Here is a 17,352-nt window from a genome sequence, read left to right as displayed (position 1 = left end):
CTTGAAGCTCTGCCACCAAATATTAAATAAATGAGTTTCAACAGGGCTAAAGTGAGTGATGGGTTGCACGGGGTGGGGTTGATGCGCAGTAATAGGACCAAGCGTTTGACACCTCTGGAGTTTGGAGGATGAGATTCTCCTTAAAATACCTGGCTGAGGTTTGGGGATTAGGTGCACTATCATCTGTGCCCTTCTCCTCCCACAGGCCTTGGGACGCTTCCAAGTGCGAGAACATTCAGTTAACCTCTCTCAACAGCGAAAGAAAACTGACTTTAAATAACAAATATAGATCCAATTTGGGGAATTCTTGGCCCCCCTTCCCCCCTACACTCACAACATGGGGAAAAGTTGGAGAAACTTTTCCAGTGTAACACCAGCACCAAAAGCCACCCTCCATCACAGCCACATCAGTTTTGTACTGTCAGCAAAAACACTGTCCATGATCAGGGAGTGTCCAAACACGCAGGGATCTTTCCTGGGTAGTAATTGCACAGAAATAAGCAAATATGTTAATAATAATCAAATTAAAGTAGGGACTGAGAGGACTTTCCAACTTACCAGATTTTCTATAGAGCTCTGAAATTCACTTATTTTCTTTAAAGTCTCTTTATCCCTCTTTACTTCATTTATGTACATGGCCAAGTCCTTAAAAGAAAAGTGAATATTGATTTTTATTTTCTGGATGAAGCTAGTACCTTACCAAAGCAGCAAACACACGACGCCGGCTCCCCAAAGCCACGCTCCCCTTTGCCCTCAGAAGTCAGACCAGGATTCAAGCAGCAGCAGCCTGGGACACGGCGAGCAGAGGCTTTTTGTGCTTGCACTGCTGAACCAGGCAGGCGCTGCAATTTTTATTATTTCCCAGAAGAGGGCAATGCATGAATCCAGTGCAGCACAGCACACCCGACCCATGACTTTTACCTGGTGAGAGCCCCGGCATCCCCTGCCTTCGCACCTGCCCTGGCAGCCTCCTTCCCTCCCAGTTTTCATCACTGAAATTCCCTTCATCCCTCCGGATACAAAAGCTGTGAGCCAGTCTCCGCTGTCAAAATATCCACATCTGTAAAATAACCGCTCTGGACACCTGGCTGCACGTTAGCTGTGAACAGTGTTTGACCTGGCTCTGCCCCAGGTGCTTCCAGCTGACCTCCCTGGGTGCTCCACATCGCACCCGAGCTGGGGAGAGCGCCGGGATGCTCACGCTCTGTCCTTCCTGGGGACACCCCGCGATAGCATCTCCAACACCTCTGGGCCTCCAACACCTCCCACCACACAAAGGCTGTGTTGTAAAATAAGGAGACACTTGATGGAGCTTGTTCTTCCCTGAAAAATTCCTTGCTTACCCAAATTTTGATCATCAAAGAAGCCTATCCCATCCACTAGAACAAGTTCTTACACCCTTCAGAGCGTATTTTCTGTGCCTGTTTGTTTCTTATCTGCTCCCTGCCTCCTTGTCCTCAACAATAGCTCTTGTCAACTTGGATTAAGTCTGAACACGGGATTTTTTAAGACATCCCCTCCGGGTCAGACCTTCCTCAGCTTCCCGACATAAGAAGGGTTAATCACAGATGATAATCACAAATCTACCTGACAATAATTGTAACATCACAAAATACCCCACCGGCTTGGTGGCAGGGATGGTTATGAACAATGACAAAACCAAAAGCCTTATGAAGTGGCATCCTCCAGCACGCCTGAGCTTTTGCTCCCTCCTGCCGAACAGGCTCCTGTGCAAAAGGGAAACAGCCCGCAAAGGGGTGTAAATCCTGTCCCTGCTTCGTGCAAACTACCTATGCAAAATAAAAGGCAGGTGAATCCCTTTGGGAAACGTCGCTCTGGCTGTAGATATTCCCCCCGCCCTGCACGGCTCTCACCCCAGACAGCAGCAGCATCCGCCACCCACCACCACGGCAGACAGAAAGGCTGGATTTGCAACGAAAAACATTAGTTCTAAGTTAAGCCTTGGTTTACAGATCAATTAAAACCAAACTGTACGGCTCCCTATGCCCCTGCAGAGCCCAGCACGGGCTGAACGGCACCTGGTGATGGGGTGCTGAAAGAGAAACCTCGCTGATGGCTGCGGGCAGCTTCTTGCAAAAAAACGCTGAGTCTGCAGTGCACCCGGAGCATATATACATTTATTTATTAGCAGCAGTATTGGTGGGTGCCCTATTATGAGGCATAAGCAGCGTTCAGCAACTGTCACCAGGTTGAGCGTTCACTTGAGGCCACGGCCGCGTGTTGTGCAGCAGCGGGCTGCGAACGCGACGTCCTTCAAATCACCTTAACTTTAAAGCGACCTACATATCAGCTCTGGATCCCCGGGCTTGCAGGGATAATGGCTGAAAAGGTCACCCAACTTATGTAAGTGCTGGGAAACACAGTGTTGTTACAAAAGCTGTAGCTCAGAGGTAGAAAACAAAATGACCTGAGAACACAGGAGCAAGCCCGGGGATGAATTCTGCAATGCTCTCCAGAGAGAAAACCTGGATTTAATGAGCATCCTCAAGTCAGATTCTGCTGACGATGATCCTGCAGTGTGAGTGTGCAGGGGGGCAACGGATCCGAGTCAGAAAACAACTGAACTATTTTATTTTTTTGTTGCTGATGGTTTTCCTGAGAAATTGGGGGTTTCAGCTGAAAGCTCAATAAAAATCTTTACACAAAGCAGAATTCTGACACCAGAAGTCTTCCTTTGTGGACAGAGCATTTTCCTCTTAATAAAAAAATATACTTGGATAAAAGGATTCCCAAGCAGCGCCTGGATAACAGCGTGCGGGCAAAGCTCCGCACAGACACAGGCTCCCATTTCTGCGATACTCCCGGACTTGCTGATACATCTGGAGTTCCTCCAGATCCCTCCTAGCAAAAACACTGGCACAGCCTCTTTACACGCAGTAGTAATTAGTGAAAAGTCGTAACTTGTCAACAAATACCAGCCTCCCCAGCTGCTTAAGGAGGAAGATAACAGCGATGACTACTGATCTGCTGCAAAGCAATCGCATCAAATGGCAATCAATATACACACGCATGTCCAAAAGGAGATGCTGCCCTCCCTTGGGCTGTTGGATGGTTTTTTCCAGCTAAGTTTTTGTTGTACAGAAGCAGAGGGGTCTGGTGCTCTGTTTGCACCCCGAGCAGCCCCACCGCCGCTCTCCCCCTCCCGTACCTGCATCGCCTCCAGAGCCTCCTTCAGCTGTTGCTTCTCTGGTCGGTCTGATGAATGGCTGAGCAGCTCCTGAAAAAAATTTTTTAAAAATAAAGAGTTTGGGTGTGCTAGGAAAGCTGCCCACACCCTGCCTGCAGCAGGCAGGCTATGTCCCCTGGGCAAGGGCTGCCTGCTGCCAGGGTGGTGGCAGCGATGCCAGGGCAGGCGGCTGCGGCCGCAGGACGGGGAACGTGTCAAGCGGCTGGTGCTCGAGAGATCTGTTACACGGAGTTGACGGGAGGAATTTCACACATAATCAGATTATATGCAAGCTTACTTTATATTCATTAACTGCCTCTCATGGCTAACAAGTGCAGAATTACCCTAGGTCACTGTACTTTAAGAGACAACACAAATATTATGTCATGTTAAGTAGCTCTAGTAATTATTTCATTTGAAAGGGGGAAAAAAAAAAAAAAACAACCAACCCTCACTCTGCACTTGGCAATGATTCACTCTCCACTGTAAAAGCTGAAAGGTGCTACAGTGAGGACGGCAGCTGGAGAGAAGTGTCAATGCTGAAACACTTACTTTTAACAGGAGATGATATTTCAAAACTCTTTGCATTGGAACCACCAGCAGATCTTGCAATTTAAATTTCCCGTCCTGAACCTTTAGTGTGCATTCCTATTAAAGAAATCAATAAATCAGGAGCGAAGTGGCTGGGGGAAAACAACAGCTCCCCCACAGAAAAAGCCTCCAATGTTCCGTGGCCGTTACGTTTTGCTTCTGTAAAGCCAGTTCTGATGACAAATGACTTGTGGTCCCTACAAGCACCCAGCTGATGCCAGGGCCCCCACCGGGGAGGTTATCGAGGGATAAAACACAGGGGCTGGACCCTAAAACACCGGCATTCTCATGCAACTGAGCTACTCGAGCTTAATGAGATACTGCTCATTAGGGGAGCACAGTAATGCTCTCAGACCTTGGGAAATGTCAAACGAAACGCATTAGCTTAACTCACCTCCTCGATGGTTCGAACTAATGCATTTTATTTGCGAGGGGCTGGGAGCAAGCACGCAGACGGTTGCTGTGGCTTTGCTGATAAGCATTAAGTCATTAAGATGAGCTAATGTGATCGCAGGAAGTTTTGTGACCGTTACCTTCGCCCAGATCCATTTAGGTATGTGTATGTGACTCTGCTGCGCTGGCTGAGACCCCCTGTCTGCCCCCCCAGGAAGATGAGCAGAGTTGTCATGAGGGAGGGAGAGAAAGGAAAAAAAGCACGGCAGCAACTGGATGCTACAGCCACGGACTCAATGCAAGATCCAAAGAACGCATTTTAAAAAAATGATTAAATGCGGTTTTATCCCTGAATTGGGTTTCTACTTTTGCAGAGAAAAATCAGGTTTTGCCGAAAACGAGGCAGCACATACAGACAGCCCAGTAAATTCAGATTAGCATCAAGACTAAAGCAGGAATTAAAGCTGGGTAAAAACAGCAGCTCGAACAGTGCATCCCTTCTGGGGTTCCTTTTTATTGAGTATCTAGCTCTGTCCCCATTTACACTAAGCTTTTTCACCGGGGAAGGAGGACAGGGCAGTAACGCAGGCGTTCACCTGGGGACTTGGGTTTGCCTCTGTCTGTCCCTGATGCTGTGTGTGACCTTGGAAAGCCACATGGCTCCTGGGTTGGGGATGCTCGGTGCCTCTGGGTCTCCCTGCCTGACTCAAAGAGGAATTTGTCCACAGCCAGGCCCACTCAAAGTCACCCAGCTTGTTTCACCTTGGATAAACTCGGGAAAGAAAGCACAGAGAGTGTGTCTGGGGGGGGAGAGAAAGGGGCAAGCAGAGAATCAGGACAAGACAACCCTCAGCTATGTTCCCTCTCTGAGAGCACAGACTCACCCCCATATCCCTCCCCCTCTCTTCCTCAATCAAACATTTCCCATCACACCATTCTCCGCTCCAGCGAGTCCTTCCAAAACCCAGGACAAGGGGGCTGGGCAGCTCTCAGCCCCAATGCCCCATCCCCACTCACCTCCACCTTCTGCCTGACGTCCTCCCTGTTGGCAAGGAGGTGGTTGAGGGTGTTCTGGGCATACTCCATGTGGCTGCAGTATTTGCCGTAAATCAGCAGCCTGTAGAGGGGGAAATCACAAATTTAATCAGAAACACTTGCTGGCAGTTATAATCTGTTATAAAAGATATATATACTTATACACAGTGAAAGGACAAGGCAAACAGCTATTCCCCCATATAACTGCTTAGCAAAGTATTAACACTCTTTTACGGCGTGGCTTTTTAACATTTAAATCTTTTGACATTTCCAGAGCTGGAGCCTGTGGGGGCGATTCAGCTCAGGACGAGCAGAAGGGTGGAGTGGCCAGAGGAGCCCCCTCCCAGGGGTAGGAGGGCTCACCCCTCCACTCCTGGGTGTGCTATCTTTAACCACTGCTTCCCAAGAGCTCTGCTTTCGGAGCACCACGACAATAAAGGGAAACCCAGCTCCACACTGAAAGACCTTTCCCAGAGCAGGTTACAAAGCAGTTCTACAGGTACAACAGTCCAAATACAAAAAGAAACAACGAAGAGTTGGGGCCCTGCCCAAGCTGCTGGTCACCACCAGCGCTCGCCTCTCCCAGGGAGCAGCTCCGACCCCAGCAAGGGTCTGTGGATTAACTAAAACACGAGGATGGGCTGAGCACTGAACCCCTGGAATCCACCCCCAGGGCTCCTTGGGTGCCAATCAGCTTTTTCTCACGACTACACCATCACCATAACCCCTTGACGTCTCGATTCGTGCCATGCCACCCCGATGGCCACGTGCCACGTTTCCAGCTGAGCCATAGCAGCACCGGGGTTTCTGAAAGCAGAGCAAGGATGTGCTTCAAGACCAAACAACAACAAAAATCCATTTCCTGGGAGCATTTCCGAATACAGCTTGCCCAAGCCCATGTATTCATCTCAAAAAAGCCTTCATTTCCCAAGTCACAGCTGCTCACAGCCCAAAACCCAATTGCCACCACTGTGGCTGATGCATGCCCCTCTCTCTGAAGGTTTCTGGATGCTTCACCAAGGAAGAAGGCCAGAAACCCTTCATTCTTGAGACATGCCCAGAACAGACGTGAGTGATGATAATTTGCAGCTCATCAGAGAATGAGAGGCTTCAAATCCCCTTAAAACGCAAGAATGCATTTTAGAAATGTTGATGCTCCTTGAAGGATGGGTCACAGGGACCTAGAGATCAAGAGACTGGGTAATTTGGAAGAAGAAGGTTGTCACAGCCTTTGGAAACACAGCAAAGTCCTGTATGGACACCCCAGGCTATAAATTTAAACACCTGACACAAACAGAGCAGTTTTGCTGTGGATTCCCCCTTTCCCCTCCACTTTACTCATTAATCTTGCACGACAGGTCTGGGTTTTGCCCCCCTTCCTTGCCGTTAACTGTATTGCTGCTGATAAGACACATATTCCATCACACGCCGCAACTCATCCGTTATTTCGGGGCCTCGTCTCTCGATGGAGACAATCTGGGAGCACCTGACCCGGTGTCACTCCACAAACGTGGGACTCTCAGACCCTGGCGAGGAACTGAATAGAGAGATTTATGGGAGCTGCAGTCCCCGGCGAAGCAGCAGCCAATACAGATTATTCTTCTGCCTTTTCCCCTTGACAACTTCTGAACAGGCACAATAATATCTACCTTGCCAGCACCTGGAGAGTCTCAAAGAGGCTTCAGGAGCATAAATTCAAACCTCTGGCTTTCAGAGACAGAGATTTACAAACTATTTCCCTCCAAAAAAACCCAACCTGCAAAGCAGAGGAGCAATACATCATCTTGCCGGGACATCTCTGAGGATACGTGGAGAAGCAAGAGCTATTTGTCAGGGATACATTTGATGGAGAAAGGTCTTATATACAGGGACCAAGCAGGGACTCTCGAAGTCCACACTCCCTTCTTGGTGGGGCAACACTCTCTCCCCAGGCAAGCTCATTTTCTCCTGCACCCTCATTTCCCTGCTGCATAATTCAGTATCATCATCTTTCCTGAGGTAGGAAAGGACCCTGCCTATTTAGATCAGGTTATTCCAAACTCTTCACGCCCAAGAGCCCAGTTTTGGGGTCTTCTCCAAGCCAAAACTCCCTGCAAGCAGCAGTTTCCCCTGACACTGAGGCCCCAGAGACCCGTACGGGCTGAACACAGCTTCAGATCTACCATCACCGTTGGTCTGATTCCTTCACTCACCTCTCAGGAAGGCTTTTAGGTCCCTAAAAAAGTTGCTTGCAAACTCCATTAGGAACCGGGTCGGTTTTTTTCACCCACCTGCATGAAACTCATCAGCTACAAGGGCTTTGCTGAGCTCCCACCAGCAGATTAACAAAAGCAAACATTTATTTAAAGGCTGTTAGCCCAAAAATGAGCCAGGCAGATCTCCCTGGGGAGCAATACCATCTCCCTGACCCCTCCTGTGTCCCTTCCCTGCTCCCCACGTGCACAGCTCTGTCCCGAGCACAGGCAGCAGTGGCTCGGGGATGGATCAATGCCCAGGGATGGCACTGGCATGCACAGAGCCGAGACAGGAATTAGGACATCAAAATCACCTAAGCGAGTTTTATGAGTATTTTTTTAAAGTATTTGCATTCTTCTTTGGAAACTGTTTTTCATTTAATACAAAAAATATTCCCCTTCTAACAAGAGGCACTGTGAATGATGGAATATTTGACCTTACGGTGTATTATTAATGCAGATGGTATTTCTGGAGTTATTGACTTCTGAATGGCATTTCTGTGTCTAGACACTGGTTTAATCACAGTGAAATAACACCCTGGCACGATTCCACAATGAATCAGGCCTTTGATTAGTATTAAGGATATTAAAGGCTTTTATTAATCTTATCTTTGTGTTCTGGGGTACTCCTGCTTGCAGCTGCCAAAACACAGAATCTATTAGGTTTGCAAAAGCAACTTTTACATTTATTCGTCCCACAATAGGTGCGGGACAACAGCAAAGTCAAATACATGATTTTGTAGAGCGAGCAATCACTTTGATCTCTAACCAGAGCAAAGTCTCTCCTGCAAAGAACTCATCCTACCACATCACAGGCCTTCAAAGCCCCTAGGAGACTACTAAACCCTTGACAGGGGGTGAGATTTTATTCCATTCTAGGTGGCCATAGAGTTCCAGTCTTCATCCCCTCTGATACATCCCTGTAAAGGCATTGTACGGTCAGCCTGAGAAACACTCAGACTCGTATGGGATGCTGTGAGGCCACCAAAATTCAGGTGCAAATATGGGCTTGCAAGAACAAACACCCACAAGAGCCACAGCAATTTATTCAGGTGGGTCAGAGAGGAGATGCCCCAGCCTCTGCCCCTGGCTGACCCGACACAGTGGTGACTGGATTTGGCTGCTTAAGCGTCGGCATCGACCGATGTTTCAGCTGCCCGAGAGCATTTAGCCCCAGAGGATACAGAACTGGTCTGCTGCAACAGGTATTTCTGTTCAAAGCTTGGAGATGGGCCCTGAAAATATTAACCCATATCGGTTAAAACTGAAGCTGCTTGAAGACCAGGTTTCCTTTACCTCTCTTTGAATTCCAGAAACACTTTTGCCAAGCTGCTTCCTCCAGACATCATAGAGACGTCGATGGCTCTCAGGAAATTGAAGTGCACTTTAATTAGGTCCTACAACGAAGAAACAATCAATACTTTAAACACATCCAAACTGAGTGGGCAAACAGAGGCTAAAGAAATGCACATTCACTACTTAATCAAGCAGTCATTTTCTCTTATTTCTTTCTTCTTTTTTAGCTGTTTCCAAAACAAGTTAGTCTAGTGAGATGAAGCCCTAAATGGCTGTAAGGGTGTAACTCTGCCAAGAGGTTGCACAGGGATAAATGTCCCAGGATTTCCATGTGGTTTAAAGTCCCTTTTGCAGGTCTGGAGGGAGGAGATAGGCAGGCTCCAACCCAGACTCCGTGCAAGCCAGCACAGAAATAAATCCCTTCATCTCAGTGTGAGCAAACCATCTCCAAGTCCAGCTAAAATACACAGCCCCAGCCCTGGAACATCCTCTGTATAAAATAGTTTTCTTACCTAGAGTTCACATAATCCCTGACTCTACAAAACCGAGCGTTAAAGAATATCTCCTAAACCTGTTCAAGCTCCGCAGCACACAAAGGACTGAACCTCTACAGGTGAACGCACAAATCTAAGATGAAATCTGAAAGCCTTCTCTTAAGCAGGAAGAAAGCTGAGCTGCCGTCAAAAGAACAAAGATTTAAGCCACAATGTCTACACCATTACCTCCAAATTGATAAAAATAGCTTCCATGTCTTGGGGAGTCAGTACCAGCCTCAGTGGGTTCATATAGTTCTGCAAGAGGTAAATGGAAAAGGGATTGAAATACTGGAGAGAAGAAGGTGGGTTTTGGTGGTGGGTTTTTTGTTTTGTTTTTTTTTTTTTGTGTGCAAGGGAGGTATTTTTCCCTGCTTCATAGTTAAATAGTTCATAAATTCAACTTAAATAGCTGCATTTACCTGGGCAGGGAGAAGCCAGGTTTTAATGAATTGAAGCATTTGCAAAGGCGGACAAATGACAACAAGTTTGTCAAGACCGGGCTGTGCAAGGGACCCCGGTGGGAGCCAGGAGCCCCCGTGGGCACATCTTCCCCCCAGCTCCCCTTGGCCCCCCGGCACTTCCAGATGTGGGATGGTGCAAGACCCCCACTCGTGGGGGGGTGCACCCCCTTCTCCTGCTAAATCCATAGGAGGGGGATTTATGTGCCCACAGCTTCCTCACCTCGCTGCAGTGGGGAAGAGCTCGGAAGCATCTTTTCAGCTCTTTGATTATCTCACTAGAATTTTTGCCCTTGAAAAAGTGCCGATGATGCGATTACACTGGCAGTGCCTTTCTGAACAAATACATATTAATAGAAATGTCTACATGACTTGTAACTACAGAAAAAAAAAACCCAAACCCCGATGCAATGCACCGAAGACAGGAACCTCTACCCATAACACCGCCAGAACCCACTAAGCCTTCACAAGCTTTTTTAATAGATATCAAAGCAGTAATTTAACTCGTCCTTTAGGCTGAACCAGAAGTGCTGTGGCTGTTTCCAAGGAACGAGGGTTATTTACATAAATGACAGGTATGTTGGGACATTTTCATTGAAAATAGGAAATGTTATTCCATTGTGCCTGTTTCACTCACAGCTCCTTCGCAGGAACTTTCAGCAGAGAGAGGCAAATAATTGCAAAAAGGGGAGGAAACAAAAGCGTTAGGAAGATTAGAAATGGCAGCTTCATTTTCAGTATTGTTCTTCATTCCTGCTGCTTTCCTCGGAGCAGAAACCACCTCCAGGCTCCAGCCGTACCCACGACTCCTCGATCTCGCTGAGGTGTTCGTTTTTATTTTTATTTAAAAGAAAGGCACAATAATTTATCAAAACCAATTAAACCCCATGCATTTAAGCAGCAAAATATTACTTTTCATCCAATCAGTTTCAACGGGAAGTCAGCACAGCTTCAGCACTTTTGAAAAACACTCAGAATAAAGAAATTATTCTGTAGCAATCAAAGTGATAAGATATCTGCAAACACAGCTCTTATTGGCGAGACCAGCCTGGCTGAGCGAGGAGCAGGAGTCTCTTACCCCGGGGTAGAAGGAACACAGCAAGACGGTTTTCAGCCTATTTTCAATATGCAGCAATCAGAAGAAATATGCTGTTTGGCTCCTACAGTTACAGGCTGCACATTTGTGCTTGTCAGTATGGGTTTTCTGGATCCCCCTTCTCTCCCATTTTACATGTGAATGCATCAATCCTGTCTCATCACATCTGCCAGCTCTCGCAGCGAGAACTAATACAGGTAGATCAATGCAAGATCAAGCGATGATGTGGAAGGCGACGGTAGAGAAAAGATAGTTCAGTTCCTACCTTTTCTATATCTTCAAGTGTTTTGTAGTATTTGGCCTCAGTTTCTTGGATTTCTAGCAAACAGCAATTTCTTTTGTCATCTTCCGTCATTCCCATTTTCTGGAAAAAAGAAAACAAAAAATGCATGGTCAGATACTCTTAAGAGTGGTCCAGCAATCCTGCTCATGTGGAGCAGAGCTCCAGTTCAGCCTTTGGTGACTGCAAACTCAGAACAAGCACCAGTTTGGAAAGTCAGGGGAGTACTGCTACTGGTTTATGTTAAAGAAAACCATTTTTATCCAAAAAAATTACGAAGGAACCCTGGCTGTACTATTCAATATGTTTTGACATGGCAAGCATTAAGTTTTTTGCATTTATTATAGCCACATCACCAAAGACTATCAGCTAAAGAGATAAATGCTGGTTTTCCCCCTTTTTTTTTTTTCTTTTTCTTTTTTTCTTAAGATGAAACTCGCAAGAGAGCCTAAGTGGGTCACAAATAGTATGTTAGACTTACACAGATCCCCTGCCAAGGCTGTCAATTCTCATGATTTTAGGTTAAATCTGATAATACATGCTTTTCTTAAAGCCCCAACTCCTGGAATCACTCCTCTGGCTTTTACATCTGTAAAGTGGGGCTGAGAACACGCATCGGGAGGTGCCACACTTGTCGGTGCAGTCTCTGAACTTGGGAGGTGATTCAGTGTTTGGGTTTCAATGAACATGCACAGGAACAGACACCCTCTGTACACCCCCTTGTAACTCACAGCTCAGACCTATCAGCTGGATGGAAACCAAGATTTTAATCGATGTGTCTTACCTGCATATATCTAATCTGAAGCATGCAGAAATACAAGAAACCAATTAGCATCACACACTTGCTATTGCAACAAATCTTAAAAAAAAAAATAAATCTAGTATTTAGACAGGTATGTGGGTGCTTGTATTAAAATTTTTTCTCAAGGAAGGGGAGGAAAGGGAGTCAGAGCCATCAGCTCCATCACTGCCCAGCATTGTCCAAGAAAACATAAAACATTGTGGAGGGAATAATGACAAACTGCCAATTCCACTGCCACTAATCCTGCACTACCCACCTGCTGGACACCGACATGGTGGGAGCTTTCCCCCATTTTTGCAAGAAATTCCTACCAAAACTTTCCCAAGGGGCAGTTCTTGGGTCAAAAGGTTTCCACAGCTGCTGGCAACGTGGTAAACCCACTGGTGACCCACGAGCTGTGCTGACTTCAGCACTGCCACCGGTATCTGTAAACAGCTCCAAGCGCTTTGGCAGGATCAGTGGGAATATTTTGCACCCAACTCCTTGGTCCGGGCAGGTTTTGGGCATGCAGGGAGCTCCTCAGGCTGCAGACAGGGCGTGAAGGGATGAAATGCCTTAACCTCCACTTGGTCTTGGTACCACTCGAAGCCAGGCTTGGGATGGGTGAGAAATCACCACGTGGGCTCGTCTGGCGGCCTCCGTGAGGTGAAGCTCTGCCTGCCAGCCTCCCAGCCCCACTCACCCTGCTCTGGGGATTTAACTGATCAGTGAATGTGTCCATCAATACAGCTTTGTTAAGGGGAGGGGTATGCACTGTTGTCAGCACTATTTGCAGCCAGGAGACAGTAATTATCTGCACAAAGCCTTGGGGTGGCAAATACCAGATGGTGGGAGAAAGTTTGGAAGGTCACGCTCTGGTGGAAAGGTCTCTTCCAGCTCTGCATCAGCAGAAGCCAGGGCAGCCCGTCTCCTCTTCAAAATTGGGGTCACAGGTAGCGGGGGTGGCTGTGAGCACCTCTAGGGAAAGGCAAGGGCCACCAGCACATCCCTGGTTCATCCACAGAGCACGATGCGTGCACCAGAGCTAGTGCAAGTCCCTCCAGGAGGCTGTGCATGCTGCACACCCAGTTTCCCCATCACTGAAAGGCTTTTAGAGATGATGAGTGGGGTCAGCTTCTTGTCCCTAAAGCCACCCAGGTCCCTGCTGTAAACATCTACCTGCTCTGAGACACCCAGACAGGAGCAGGAACGGGCACAGACAAGCACTGGATCCTTCCCTCACAGATTTGTCAGTGCTCACCCCGATCTAAAAATACCCGTGGCAGGCACAGCACATCTGGCTGGTGGAGCAGGCAGAGCTGCCACGCTCCCCGCTCCCCAGAAAGGGCTGAAGTGACACACGTTGCCTTGGCTCAGCAGCAAATTCCTATTTTTAGCTTATCATTTAGGGCCTGTTAGCTGTCCTGTTTCCCTCCTCTTCCCCAGACTCCTTCAGACAACAGGATGAGCTGGGAAACTCCTTGGAGAACCCCCTCCAAAACCAGCACCATCCCAGCTCAGCTTATTTTTACCACTTGTGAGGCAACTCAATTTTGAGGAGCAATGCAAAGCAATTCGCTTTCCTGCAGCATCATCTGTCATTGGTGGATGTTTATTTATTTAATTGAATCCTCTCCCTTCCCCTCTGACGTCAAGGTGTAGCTTTAAAAATGCATATAAATTGTTACCATGGGCTGCTGAACTTCCACTCTGATGATATCTTCATAGATATCATCGCCTTCATCTTCACAGGGGACGCAGTCATAAATATCCTCCCCCAGATCATGTTCGCTGGAACGAGAAGGAAAGCGATTTAGAGATAATAAAGAGGGGATGTTCACCGTCACTCCATCAGGCAAACTAACAACCGCTCTCGCACCAAGGAGGGAGGATAATTGGGACAGTAAGAAAATCTTCCTGGCACACAGTACCGACGTGCTCAGCCCACATTCTCTGTCCGCGTTAGGAGTCTCTGGTTTTCCCAGATCAGTACCCGCTGCACATCTCTCTCCTCTCGCTGGAGGCTGGGAAAGGCGAAACGTTGCTCGACACGAGCGGGGACGGCAGCCAAGAAGCCACTCCGAGCCTCGTGCCAGACATGCCTGCGATGCCCCATCCACCTCGGTCTGCCAGCTCTGCCCCTGCAGAGTTTTTGCTCGGCGCTAATCGGCCCGGCTGAGACAGACCTGACAGCCAAGTGTCCCAGCGGGACCATCTGAGCCACCACATGCGACCAGGTCCAGCTCCACCTGCCTCCGAAGATGCCCACGGCCTCCTGTCCATCTCCTGCCTCTCCTCTTCAGGACAAGGAGCAGCTCTTGTGCCAGTGACTTTAATCAAATTATACACTTAGAGAATATATTTCAATGGGTTGAATTTTCACATGTTTAAAGCACTGCACTTACTCTTGGTCTCCTTTTACTTTTTCCCTTGGTCTGGTTGTGCTTTTTCTCACAAAAAGGCTTCCTTCACACCAAAGAAACCATCTCCCTTCCCCCCATTAGGGCTGCAAACTGCCATAGGAGCCCACGTCCATTCAAAGCAGTGAAAAGATGCTAAATAATCATTTGATGGCTCTGTGTAGTAGCTAGAAGCATCCCAGCCCTGCCAGGATGCTTCCCAAGGAGGCCAATTCCTCCTTCCCAAGGAGGAAGCATGATGGGACTGAGCTGACCCCCCCCAGGCTGTGGAGGGACCCACAGTAATGCCCAGACAAGCCACCTGCCTCCGATCATGGCCCCGCTCGCCCTCCGGCCAACGGGCACCACGTCTCTGGATCCAGTTTCTCCGGGTGATGCACCAACTCCCACAAAACACAATCCCTGCCCTGATGGGCAACTGAGTGATTTTTTGATCAGCTCAGTGATGCTAAGCACTGGGACTATTTACATATGAAAACAATATCAAGATAAATTAAGCAGCATAAAAGTCACATTTTCAGAACTGGCCACATCACTTAGGAGATGCCGCTGCAAGCAGAAGCTTTAGAGGCATCACCAAAACACAGCGCCCAGCTTGTATTTAAAGGTGATGGTGTTAGGTACTTAATCGTCATCTGAGCCTTTACAAACCCCCCCAAGGGGCTCCTAAGTCTTAGAACACTTTTGAAAATTCAGCCCATAATGAATACCAATTAACAATAATAATTTTAGCGCTTAGATCTACAGGTGCTGATTGCTAACGGCTCCCACTGAAGTCAAGCCCATGGGATCAGGACAGTGTGAAACGCTAGAATATCAAACAGCATTCGCGTGCTTTACGAGCTCTCTTTCAACCGGGGTATTAATTACACACCGATATATTTAGGGGTAAAACTGTGCTCAAACTGCAATGCTTGACATCTCTATATTATACAGCGTGGAGCACCAGAGAACATCCGTTTGCAAAACCGGGCTTTATATCTTTTCTAAATACAGTTAAATCTATTTTTAAAAACAGATTTATTTAATAAAAGTTGGGGGATTTTAAATAAATACACTGGCATGATGTATCCATCCCATTCTTCTAGAGTGATGCATTGCAGCTGCTGTAATAATGCCCACTAATAGCTGGTGATCCATCTTCCCCTTCCCAAGTGTTGCCGTCACCGTTATTATCTGTACCAATATTTATATTCTCAGCTCTGCTCCTTATCCACAGCAAGTAACTCTCGGTTCCTGATGAATCTTCCCTTCCCACCCAAACCTCTCGGACTGCTGGCTGTCTCTCCATACATCATTTCCCTGACTCGAGGGTCGCTAGGAAACGTATGGTTGGGTTAATGTCGTGAGCCTGAGCCCGACTGGATCCGATATGATGGTGGCGAGTGCCGTGGTGATGCTGCTGCCGGAGCTGAGCCTGCTCTGTCGGATTGGCTGCTCATCACCGGCTGCGAGAGCGCTCAGCAACTGGTCTGGGCTACGGGCAGAAGGAGGAGACAGCATCTGAGGTGTCCCTGGGGAGCTCTGCATCGTCTGGAGCTGCTCTCCTGCACACAAACACAACTGGGCACCACGTCCAAGACTCAGATTCCATCACTGTCTTTCCCCAACCTGCTGCGGCATGGGGGACCTTGCCTGGACAGGCCCTCCTCTTCTCCCCCACCAAGGAGCCACAAGCTCTCGACCACAGTTGGGCACACACCAGGACATCACTGTGAGAAACTCAGGTGGCAGCACAGGATGCTGAAGGGGTTTTGCTAAATCACAGGCTGCCTGGACTGAGTCTGAAGAAGGATGGGTGCCCCATGGATTTGGCCCAGCCTGGCCCTACCTGGAGCTCCTCTGGGCCACCAGGAAAGGTGCGGAAGCATCTACCAAGGGACAACACAGAAAATTTGTCCATAGAGCTGCCAAAAAACATCTGACATGAACACTGCACCCATCATGGGGGGCCACATCCTGCCCCTCGACACTCTCATTGCTCTAACAAAGGAGCTGAGTCCCCACCGCTCTGCTCCTCCCTGCTCATCAAAAGTACAAGCCCTTCCCATCTCTGATTTCTGGCCTCAGGCAAAAAATAGGGACAACTCCCTTGTCCCGGGGCCAACTAGAAAGACACCTCCATTTCAGAGCTTAGGGGAGAGGCACCAGAGATGCTCGAACCCCACTGCCATGGTGGTATTAAAGCAACTATACCTTTGTCCAACGGACCCTTATTTATTAAAACACATTCTTAGGACATCTCTGAGAAACAGCAGAGGCTGCCAGTTTTATGGAGAGCAGTAAAATGTGCAGATCAGCCTCTCCCACAGCAGTCTGTGAGCAGCCGAGCTTTGCCAGCGCGTGTAGGGATGTTGCTGTTGCTGCTTTGCACACATTGATTTTCATCGGTCTCTGCACTTTGTCTGTCAAAGAGTTGAAAGCATGCGCCCTCCCTGTCATCAAAAAAGAACAGGTATCAGGATGAGTTTAGCTAGTGGCAACCTAAGAACACACTAAATTTTAAACGCCGTAAGGGGAGGGAAAGCAGGGCAGGTATTTTCTGTGTTTTGCACAGTCCCCTGCTGTGGGAGGCAATAAATTCAGCATCCCAAGCATGTCACGCATAGACTGAACAACTTGAGCGAGGAAGGGCAGATCCTCACCACCACCTTCACAAAGAAAAACAATTTACTCCTTCAATAAAAGCAGCAGAGTCTGCAAGCACCCGTGGGTATCGGAGCCTATGACCTACTGCCTGGATTAGGAGATTCACTGAGAGCTCTGGGTTTAGGAAAGGGATTTTATCCACCCTTCAGAGTTAACGCCAGCATTTGCAATAACTGTTATTAGGATGGATGTAACCAGCTTTGGGCTGGCAGCATCTTGCCTAACCAGGAAAGCTCATTCAAAGCAAAAAGAATAAAGCTTTTCATATCTAAGGCAATTTCAAGCAACAATAATGCTTTTGGCTGAGCTCTTCCTCCCTGGCAATGCCCACTCTATACAAATGCCCTCCCAAGCAGGCAGCAGCCATGCCAAGGAGCAGCTCCCTTAACAGAGGGA

General features: G+C 48.0%; 1 protein-coding gene across 6 annotated transcripts in view; it reads right to left on the bottom strand.

The window, feature by feature from the left end:
- The window catches only part of VAV2 (vav guanine nucleotide exchange factor 2), a 130,324-nt gene that overhangs the window by 15,176 nt on the left and 97,796 nt on the right, over positions 1–17,352 (bottom strand). For 3 of the 6 annotated variants that reach the window (XM_026860381.1, XM_026860380.1, XM_026860386.1), the window contains exons 5-13: positions 13,576–13,678; positions 11,891–11,905; positions 11,092–11,190; positions 9,459–9,527; positions 8,737–8,837; positions 5,189–5,288; positions 3,740–3,835; positions 3,170–3,238; positions 559–645 (exon numbers count right to left, since the gene is read on the bottom strand). In XM_026860381.1, coding sequence (XP_026716182.1) covers positions 559–645; positions 3,170–3,238; positions 3,740–3,835; positions 5,189–5,288; positions 8,737–8,837; positions 9,459–9,527; positions 11,092–11,190; positions 11,891–11,905; positions 13,576–13,678 — 739 coding nt within the window. The remainder of the gene's footprint in view (positions 1–558; positions 646–3,169; positions 3,239–3,739; positions 3,836–5,188; positions 5,289–8,736; positions 8,838–9,458; positions 9,528–11,091; positions 11,191–11,890; positions 11,906–13,575; positions 13,679–17,352) is intronic. The other 3 variants (XM_026860383.1, XM_026860382.1, XM_026860387.1) reach the window with 1 other exon arrangement.

This window comes from Athene cunicularia (assembly GCF_003259725.1).
Source record: "Athene cunicularia isolate RWA chromosome 17 unlocalized genomic scaffold, athCun1 chr17_part1, whole genome shotgun sequence".
NCBI lineage: Eukaryota > Metazoa > Chordata > Aves > Strigiformes > Strigidae > Athene > Athene cunicularia.
The sequence above is the reverse complement of the archived record's forward strand: the minus strand, read 5'-3'. Positions and strand labels throughout refer to the sequence as shown.